General features: G+C 37.8%; 1 protein-coding gene across 4 annotated transcripts in view; it reads right to left on the reverse strand.

Annotated features, from left to right (window-relative positions):
- adcy2a (adenylate cyclase 2a) overlaps positions 1-10,744 on the reverse strand; it is a 63,212-nt gene that overhangs the window by 10,421 nt on the left and 42,047 nt on the right. For all 4 annotated transcript variants that reach the window (XM_005744612.1, XM_013913720.1, XM_013913719.1 and 1 more), the window contains 15 exons: positions 10,495-10,644; positions 7,472-7,620; positions 7,197-7,308; positions 6,423-6,550; positions 5,902-6,060; positions 5,595-5,727; positions 5,323-5,499; positions 5,189-5,232; positions 4,910-4,990; positions 4,583-4,652; positions 4,354-4,451; positions 4,107-4,191; positions 1,508-1,645; positions 346-465; positions 57-241 (listed from right to left, as the gene is read on the reverse strand). In XM_005744612.1, coding sequence (XP_005744669.1) covers positions 57-241; positions 346-465; positions 1,508-1,645; positions 4,107-4,191; positions 4,354-4,451; positions 4,583-4,652; positions 4,910-4,990; positions 5,189-5,232; positions 5,323-5,499; positions 5,595-5,727; positions 5,902-6,060; positions 6,423-6,550; positions 7,197-7,308; positions 7,472-7,620; positions 10,495-10,644 — 1,829 coding nt within the window. The remainder of the gene's footprint in view (positions 1-56; positions 242-345; positions 466-1,507; positions 1,646-4,106; positions 4,192-4,353; positions 4,452-4,582; positions 4,653-4,909; positions 4,991-5,188; positions 5,233-5,322; positions 5,500-5,594; positions 5,728-5,901; positions 6,061-6,422; positions 6,551-7,196; positions 7,309-7,471; positions 7,621-10,494; positions 10,645-10,744) is intronic.

Genomic DNA, 10,744 nt, shown 5'->3' on the forward strand with positions numbered 1-10,744 from the left:
TTTTCATCCATCTCATGCTCCCCCCGAAGCGTTCCTGTTTTTCACTTTAAGCCTACCTGTCAAGGCTTTCGGTCTCGTACAGAAATCTGCTGTATTCGTCCAGCAGGGAGGCATGTGTTTGTAGGATAATGACATTGTAGACCACAACTGCTGTCAACATGATAATCATCTTCAGCTCGTAGTTTATCCTCAGGAACACTGAGCAGGAGATCAGGCCCAGGATGCAACTGTAAATTAAATACTATACAGAAGGAGGAGGAGTAACTGCAAATTTGTAGAAAAACAAAAACCTAAAGTAACAAATTTCTGAATAAAGTATGATGATGATGGCGATGTTTGTCTTACAGGAAGGTAGAAATTGTTTTTCCCAGAGAGGGTGATTAGTTCCTCTTTATTGTAAAACAGTGTTTCATTGGATGAATTGTAATTAGGAACTGGAGGCAGCACGCTGTCTTCCAAAAAGAACTAGAAGAAAAACACAAAGTCAACAGAAATTCAGGACCACAGAAAACAATCCAGGGAATTGTCATGCAAATTATAAATACGCTTTCTCTGCCTGCCTCTTTGCACATCAGCATGGGACAAGATGAAGTAGTCTGCATTAGACTTGCAGGAGGAAAATAGAATCTTGTTAGATAAGAGGCCAATAGTGACAAGCATTCAACAACGTCGTTTAAAGTGAACCTGCAGGATAAAATGAGGATTGGCTGCCCCGCTGAGCAAAGCCAGGTTAATTTGGTTCATACGCCCTGAGCGACTGACCCGAGTCAGACGCAAAATACGATTATAATCTCTGGAATCGATTTGTGTGAAGGTCTAAACCAGGGTCCTGACATTGTGCTTTATCACGCAGCTTCCTTTCAAGCCTCAGGCTTCCATCCCACCTTTGTCTGAGGCTTTATGTTTTGATGGGCTTCCTTGTCTACAAAAATAAACCTCAATCAGATAAATCGGAAAATAAATATAGAAAATCAAAGCAACGATGTAAATGTTAAATACAGCATTCAGTCATCACTGCACGCAAATTGTCTTGGCACTTTTATGAAATGCTGGGTAAACAATCTTCTGGTCTTAGGAGCCAATTGATAGACTCACTGCAAAGAAACAATGCAAGATATTTGCTCTGTAGTTAAATATTTTTCAGGCTTAATTTACAAGCAAGAAAAAAAAAGAAAAAAGGAAGAGGGGAGGGGAAGGGCATATTAATGAATGCTACATAATATTTTCCACAGGCTCTAAACATGATGACTGACTTGCTTCTTGCTGCAGTAAATGAAGATATCATTTTTATATTATTCATTTGTATTCTGCAAGGTTGTTAAGAATATAATTTTAAAGAAGCCCATTTATTTTTGTGAGATAACATGCCGCATTTTACTTTCTAATTATGCTGCAGTTACAAATAGGAGATGTGTTATCAGAAGGACTGCTATATATATTCCTCGTAAAGCCTGAAAGGTGTGGTCCCACTCCCTCAGTGTAGTACCTGCACATCGAAAAAGCTTACCATGTTGAAGACTGCCATTATAAGTATTAGAGCTGTGGTTGTCATGGTGAGAGTGATGCGGGGCCATGGTTTGTTGGCAATAATAACTGATGACCTCAGCAACCACATCCAAGAAGTGGAGGTGCTTTTACTGCAGTGCTGCAGGAACACGTAGACACACAACACACAAATGCAATAAGGTATGAAAGAGCTGGGATATAATGTCACAAATATGTCACATGCAAAGGAAGCCACAACGATGGACAAGCTAGTTACAAGAATCTCAACAACCAAGTGCTAAAGAGCAAATTCATTGCTTTTGTTGACTAAAGATAACTAGTGTGACACAAACTAAACTAAACATAAGTTCAGACGCAGAAGCAACACTTTCTGATTAACCTGTATTTCCTCAGCAGGGCAAAGGAAAAATTGCGAGAGCCACATAATGATGGAGAGGGTTCCACTTAAGTTCATAGCAATTAATTCCAACATTTTAATTTCAACACAAATGAAATAACAGAGCTGCAAAATTACAACTTTAAATGACTTTATCATGAACAACACTGTTTAGAAATGATCAACAATAATCATTTTTATTAGAAACTACTTGTAATAGTACCTGTGTTTCTTTTGTCATTATTATAATTAAATAAAGACAAAATGGGATATTAACTAGATTCAAACCCTGGTTCAAAAGGGAAATTAATATTATTTAGAGTCACTTTAGAGCAACAGAGACTGTGCAATCATGCACCTCATGTCTAACCCCGGCAGCACAACATAGCCACTTTATACTTAATGTTTACTGTTTATTATCAAAGATTTATTGAAATCTTCCTGTGCCAGGTCAGTTACAGACAGTTTGTTCCATTGTGAAGCCATGAGAGCGAGAACCCAAATCGTTTACTTGATCATCTCAGAGCAAATATCGGAGCATCACTAGGGCTGAGTGGATGTCACATTTAAATAGCTCAGAGATGTAAATTGCAATATACTAAGGATGGCAGACTATTTTATACCACAGGGAAAATTGGAAATGTAGAGTTAGTGAGGCAATCATTTTGGTCTGAAATCAAGATATTTGTGGACCATTTTGTTAGAACAGCTATTTGGATGCCTAGAACCTAAATGTAAATGATGAATGAAGTGAAATGAAAGCATTTCAAGTTGATCAATGTAAGAGACGTGAGTGCTTACATAAGATTCAATTAGTCACTTTTAAATAACTTTGCTACTTAAGATAAAAGACTCTGCGGCAAAGATTTCTTAAAGCAAAGAGGTCTCCCTTTTTTGTATTTCTGTTTTTACATATATATATTTAATTTTCTAAATAAACAGAAGCTATTTTCAGTGACTAAAAAAAACAAAAACTGACTGGTCAAAGATGTTCAGTGCTTCCAATCCAGGAAAGAAATTATAAATAAGTATTATTTAAATGTGGAATTGTATCATATTTAGTTCATCTAACTCACATGAGGTATTTGACACGTGGTCTGACAAAAGGAATCATAAAATTTACCGTAGGCTGATTCTGTGTTATTACACAGTAGCCCTGCAAGCATCTTCCTGAGATACTGCAAATTTCCCAATACGCAGACATTTTCATGACACGACATGAAACAGAGCACGAACCAGCAATGCCAAACAATTCCGATATAAAGGCAACAGGTTGTTTATAAAGTGTTTTTCTAGTTTTGTCTTTAGAGTTCAGCGACATCCACGGGGAGCCGAGGTCAGAACCAGCAGCTGATGCACACTTACTAAGAATTAAAGCCATCAAAGAATGAGTGAGGTTGCATGGACCCGTGGCCTATAAAATTTTATAGTACCTTCAGTTTTTTATGTCATTTCATTACATGTCATATTAAGATGCCTGTGAAAACACAAGTATTAATGTAAATTAAACAGACCAGCGTAATACTGACTTTAATAAATATCCGCAGCCTCACACAGAAGACAAAATAAGGATCTCCTGATGAATACAGTAATGCTTTGTTTTGGGGGGGGGTCTACACATTATACAGGTCAGCTGTACAGTTTTTATACAGTGGAAAAGTTTGTGATAATCTAGCCCTTCACTTCACCGAAACAGTAGATTTATCCTGAGAACAGCTGCCTTATATTTTCATGTTGTTTTCAAGACAGGAACAAATGTATTAAACATGCACTTACATTGCTGTACTTTTGTTAGTGATTTCTAGAACTTTCACACTCCCACCGGTGTATTTTCTGTGATTGCAAAATGCAAATTTTCTGTAATGATTTCCTGAAACAAATCATTCCACTAGAAACAGGATGATGACAATGTGTGGCGTAAAATTTGATGATTGCATCTGTGCATGTAAATGGCACCTGGGAAATAATACAGAATAACCGGTGTGCTCTGGACCATTGCCCCAAAGCTACACCAAAGTGGCACTTGTGTTGACTTAAGGGTCACTTAATGGGCTGTTAAGCTGACCAGAGAGGCGCTTGGATCACTCGTGTGCCTTTGGAATGACATTAGGATAAACATTAAGAACACAAGGGCTACATTAAACAGCAGGCCTATCCGCTGATGTGAAAAGACCAAGTACAAAGATGCCTGGAGGAATTGACTTTGCATAAAGACACTACTCACCAGGAGGTGTCCAATGAAACATATAAAGAGGATAAGGGAAAGGATGAGAAAAGCCATTCCAAAGGATATTCCCAAGACTGTTGTCCTGCAAAAAAAAGTTGAATGTTTAAACTCTGAAACGAAGTTTAATCTGTTCCACCAAACAAAGTCGTCCCCAAAATGACCACACAAACCCGCCACACTGAAACCATCTCATTGATTTAAAATGTTTTCAGTTCTAATATAAAGAAATATAAAATGCACATACTTAGGCAAGACCAGAATCTGCACAATGAAAATGCAGAAAAAGATCAAACAGGCGCAGGTGACATAGTATTTAAAGGCCGGCAAGTTTGTTGCTCTGTACTGAAAAGATTAAGAAAAAAATGGTTAGGCATTATAAAAAAGACGTTTAAATCCTACTCCAAGAAATTTCTCAACTTAGACATGACAAATTTATGTAACTTACAAGATTTACAGCTTCTAAAGCCTCTTACCTCTTTCTCTAAGGATTTGTTGTGAAAGAACAGCGATATTCTTTGAATGTCCTCAGACTTCAGCCACTGTCTGGAAGCATAAACGCAGTGTTATAGACTGGATTTAAAAGAAAAGAACATTAAGTAAATGAAAACTAAATTAAGATTAAAGTAGTAAGAATATAGGCATGAATAAATTTACATATTGTGTTTTAACACAGCCATGTTCATTGAGTTGTACTATTAGAAAACACGACCTTATCTGCAGTAGGATAATCTACAATATGCTAGTCTGTTCTTGGAGTATATTAACACGAGTAATACATGTTTATATGTATGTAATAATACTTTTGTGACGTTATCCCATCAAAAGTCCTGATCATCCTCTCGTTGAGCTCCTCCTCAAACCGTTTTTTCTGAGACTTGGTCCTTTAATGGATAACAAAATGTAAGAGACAAGATATCTGTTATTTTCACATAGCATTAATGACTCACACTTTAAAGCTTAAAGCAAAAAAATAAAATAATGTTATCAAAACATTTTCTTGGCTGTCCTTATAATATAAAAAGAGATGAGGATAATCCTGTCAAACGAAATCGTGCGGAGCTATAATATGAGTAATTTGCCTTTCTGATCTTCTCTGGAAGTGATACTGCCCCATCTTCACGTCCTAAACACAGTGCAAGAGAAGAGAGACAAGTTAGCAGCTACAGATTAACTGACAAACAAGAAAAAACATGTCCAGAAAGAAATTACACACAGCAGTATTGATCTTCCCATTCTCATTAGTCATGCTGTCTCTGTGGTGCAGGTTGGCAAAGGGCTTCGCTGCTCCCCATGACTCCAGATAGCGGGTCATCCTGACAGAGGCTCTCATCTTGGCTCCATCTAGAGTGTTTCTGGGTCGGTAATGATGCTGTGGGCTCCGCCGCTCGACCTGGACAAACATGTTTCGTGTTTGAATTCTCATGCTGATGCGTTTTCTTCAGTGTCCAATATTCTTTTTTACTGGATCTGACATGTGTGTGATACCTTTGGGTTAATGACCAGATATGTGATGACTCCATGTTCCTTCAGGTAAGGATCTCTTTCTTGTCCATCCCCATCTTCCACCTTATAGGCACCATTTAGGTGTTCCAGTGTCACTGAAGTGATGTGGACTCGCCTTAAAGGGAACATTTGATAAAAGAATGGTTTCCTGTGTATATTAACAATATATCTGGACATTTAGCAAACAACAAGCCAGACAACACTGGTCCAGGCAAAATATGAATTAGCTGAATTTCCTGTTTTGAAATTCAAATACCTTACAGTATGTTTTTATATGCTTCTCACTTACCCTGGTACACCACCTGCCTCCATGTGATTGGCCAGTGTGACATCATGTGACCAGACATCATACTGCCATTTTTGAAGTCCAATGACACCACACAAGACATTCCCAGAATGCACACCAACACGCATGTTGATATCAACCCCTGTGGCGTCCCGTACTTTCCTGTCATACATCAAAAAGTTGTGTTTTGTTAATGTGGAGCAGGAAAAAAACAATGCATGCCATCTAGCCTGTCAGAAAACAAGCCTAACTCTGTGACATACAATATATGCTGCTTAAAAAAAAACTAAAACTAAACAGTGAAAAGTACTTAAAAAAAAGCGGAAAACAGCAACAACAATTAGTCCTTTGTTTTCATTGCAGGTCTGCTAATCAGTATGTTAATACTTATTTCTGTTTTCCAGTAACCACACTAACAATCTGAACATCGTCACAACATGTTTTTGACATCAGTGATTCATTCACCAGGCTGAACTCTAGTAAATGAAATTGGAAAAACAATTTTACTCCATGGCAGCACTTACTTAATGGCCTCACACATGTCTAGACCCATTTTTACACAGTTTTTGGCGTGGTTCGGCAGTGACTCTGGCAGGCCGGACACACAGTAGTAACAGTCACCAAGGATTTTGATCCGCATACATTCATTTTCCTGCATATAGAAGGGTGAAATATAGTCTCTGCTACAAAAGGTCAGGTAAATATCAAAATGTTCATTTACAACCCTGCTTCCAAAAGCTAGAACACGGTGTGAATTATAAATAAAAACAATCTTTTTACTTTTTGAAATCAGTTTGTTTGATAAATATCAGTGACAGAAACGTATGTATCAGTGAAAGTGAAAACTACTGAGATCTATCTTCTATCTAGGACACTTTCAGCACAAACTGTATGGTGTCTAACCATCAAATAACTGAGTACAAGGTGTTTGCAGGAATTTGAAAAAACATTAGAGAAAACTAAATGTAACCATTTTGCATGACATTGCATTAAAAGCTGGTTATAATCAGTGTTACGCCTCATTGAATGCTGCAGGGCTAATTTTAGTATGCAATATTTTCATTCAAAGACATTTGTTTGACTGGCATGGATGATTCAAGGGTGCAGGGACATACATGGAATTTTAAGAATTTCTAACATGTGAATAAGAATTTGTGAATTCCACACTTCACAAATTTCCTAGCGAGTAAAATACTTTCCAGTAAAGCAGTTTGAGAGGTAAGCTCTCTTAATCTAAAGAAGATAAGCATGTGTTAGGACAGTAATTCATTACAAGAGCAGAGCAGGCAAAAGTTTACCTTAGCTATTTGGTCAAATTTGCCAAACAGTTCATTCAGCATGTGCACAAGTTCTCCAGGTGAGCAGTCACTGGCCAGTCGTGTGAATCCGACTATATCAGCATAAAGTATGCTAGATATATAAAAAACAGTAATGGATACACTTTAATGATTTTATAGTTTAGAAAACATCTGATTTGAAAATATGCATTAGTATGTACCTACTCTGTATGTAAATTTGACCTAAATACAGAACCACTTGGCTACAATACATTTGATTTAAAAAAGATACATGCCTGACATTAGTGTGCCTCTGGACATAGAGGTTGTGAAAATTGTTTGTGTTTTCAATCTGGCCAAAATTTGGACCCTTTAATCTCTGGATGATCTCGGCTTTCATTACACGGGCAATGTGAGCTGGCAGCAGAGACAGTAGGAGACGCTCCTAATGGCAGAAAACAAAGGGGAAAAAAAGAAGTAGCAGTAATGCAGGGACAGTCAGAAACATCAAGAAAAAAAAGCTGATCATTATGTAATTAACCTTTTTATTTATTTTTACCATGAAGCACTTAAATGTATGTGACAAAGTGACGAGGAAATTAAATAGTTAAATTCAGGTCATGTACAGTAGTTGGTTAAATCACAAAGCAAATATGACATATGCACAAACATAACCTATTTCTGTTAACTGTGGAGTCTATTGCCTCAGGGCCACATTGATTCATTGCCCCACACCTGTAACTTAAGGAATAAGCAGATAGCAGATGGTCACATGAAATATACATGCATATTAGGTTTAGAAAATGAACAGCAAAGTCAGTTAAACTTCAGCAATATCACTCACTCCAGTTAGCAAACATATGCCACTGTGAATCACTTTCACCTGCAACAAAAAGACAACTCCCAGAAAGGGAATGCTTTAGCAGGTAGTGACTGCAAGATGCTGGTGCTCTCTCCTTCTCCTTCCTTGCTGATTCTTTGCTAGTTTTGCTTTTTTTGGTCGCGTCCTTTTCACTACTGGGAGTATGACACAATATCTGCAGCCCTCTCAGGTTGTATAGGTAGGCCAGCTTCTACAACGTGGCGCATCCATACAATCGTTAAAAGACGGTAAGGTCTGCTATGTCTCCCAGCAAAGTTTCAAAAGTATGGCTGAGAAACCAGGAGACGGGTAATGATTGACCAGTATCTGCTCCTTTGTGAAAGGAGAAACAGGAGGAACACTGACAGAGCCCCCATGATGACCTTTAGTGAATCTTTCATGTATGTTTTTGCCCAAAGACTACATGAAGGTGGGATGAGGTCCTTCAGTGGAATCTGTGCTCACAGACCAGAGCATTCACAATGGTTGATGCTTCCTAGCTGGACACATTGATATTCCTTAAGTTTAACTCACTTTGTGTTATCTATACTTAATTTCTATGAGGTGTATAAACTAAATGAAATTTCATGTATAGGTTCAAAGTTAAACTAGAGTGCATGCATTAGGTTGCTGGCACAGAAAATGAATTGATTGCAAGTACAATTTAAATTCAGCATTTATTCACTTCTTTCTCCTTTATTTTCTCAGGTGTCTCAGACTACTGAGTGTAACCTACAGTACCTAGCAAGCAATTCACCTTTAGGGTGAAGAGAAGCTGGGTGGAAATGCTTAATTAATCCAATATCAGCCCAAACGTGACAACCAATGATCATCATCTTTTTTTCACGCTCAGAGGATTTTATGTGGAAGAGAGGGAAATTTTTCTTGTGAATACCGCCAGTGATTTTGGTGTATGATGAATTCCCATAGTCCACTTGGACCACTCATAGTGAAAATGTATGCACTCACTGTACTGCAAAGCACTTTGGATAAAAGCATGCAGTGCAGCAAACAGCATATATTATGAGTGCAATGAGCGCCCAGGAGGAATGTGTCTCTGCACAGTTACTACCATCTGTCACAGGCAGCAGCAGCACTCCAGGGCTACTGTGAAATGCTCCACCCTAGACATTTTCAGCTTTCCTCGTGGCACTTCTAACACCACAACCTGCATTTACCATATGAAAAACCAGCTCAACCCTAAGCCTGGGCTTTCACAACAGCAGCTGGATTCACATCATCTCACTAAATAACTCACCAAAAGCTGTAGTAAAAAGCTAGCCAGATCCCAGAGTCGCACATCAGAGTGCTTTAATCAACACTTTGCTAATACTATCTCACAGGATGCTGCACCACTTGAAAGTATTAATAACAAATTAGCATTATTATATTTCAACGCTTCCAACTTTGCAGGTAGATGCAGAGAAAGACAATGCAAGGCGGTACAATATCAATAATAGAAAACAACTAGCACGATCCAAAATGTGAGTGATGTGTGTTCACTTTAAAAGAAATCATAGAAAATATTACCATTAATCCTCAATGAGGATAATTGTCATAAAAAAACCAACTATAGCAATAGGCTGAGATAATCACACACTGACTTCATTAACAATTCCCACATTCTGCACAGTGTAGCCCTGACAAAGTTCTCTGTCGTTGTAACTCAGAAGATAGAGCAGTTCATCCAGTAGCTGGACGGTTGATGGTTCAATCCCTGGCTGTTCAGGTCTGCATGCCAAAGATACTCAAATACTAACAGAAAGCACTTAAGCATAATAAAACTGATTGTATGAACGGGTCAATGACGAGCTTTGAGTGCTCAGGTGGAATAGAAAAGTGCTATAAGAAGGAATCCATTTATCCAGAGCCGATTGATTTCAATAACTTGAGTGTTAATATGAAGAGTGACATTTTAAGCACAGGACACAAGTGCTACTTTCAGCTGTTCCCATATTCACATGGCAGCTCTACATGTTTTATATGTCAGATTTTTTTTTACACCACATATCTTTCCTGACACAAACTCATTGGGATTTGTGTCTCCTCTTGGGATCAAATTGGGGATCTTTCACTTGTTAGGCAAATGTGTAAAACACTCAAATACTCTATGGAACCGCTAAGTATAGCATGTACGTATGACATAAAAATACACAGGAAACAAAAGAACAATAGAGGAAAGATGAGTTAAGTAGCAGTGGGATGTTTAACTCGAGTGCATGACATAAAAATTCAGACTACATTATAAGATAAGTCATTCTAACAAGGCTCCAACATTTCCCCATGCCATTGTACTACACTATATTACTAAATTAGCAAATGATAATTAGAGGTAATGTTTAAAATCTGAAAGTCATTACTGTAACAATTATTGTAATGAACAGCAACATCATAAATATTTTATTGCCTGGTGTTCATTGTTTCAGTGTTTTAATTACGTGTTATTAACCACGTTACCTGCTGTCTCTTCTCAAACTCCAGTTTAATTGGGGACTTGATGCAGTTGCAGGTGTCCTGGTAGGTCTGTTTGAGTGCCAGCTCCATCAGGTGCTTATGGTACGCTCCAGCCATGTTGCCACACATGAAAATGATAACATTGGCCAGAATCTGGGTAGGAACAGAGAACAATAACAATAAAAAGTGTTGTTAAGCTTTACTATATATATATACACATACATATACATATACATATACATACATACATATA

Source organism: Pundamilia nyererei, unplaced genomic scaffold (genome assembly GCF_000239375.1).
Source record: "Pundamilia nyererei isolate P.nyererei 1_Seehausen unplaced genomic scaffold, PunNye1.0 scaffold00146, whole genome shotgun sequence".
In the NCBI taxonomy this organism is placed as follows: Eukaryota; Metazoa; Chordata; class Actinopteri; order Cichliformes; family Cichlidae; genus Pundamilia; species Pundamilia nyererei.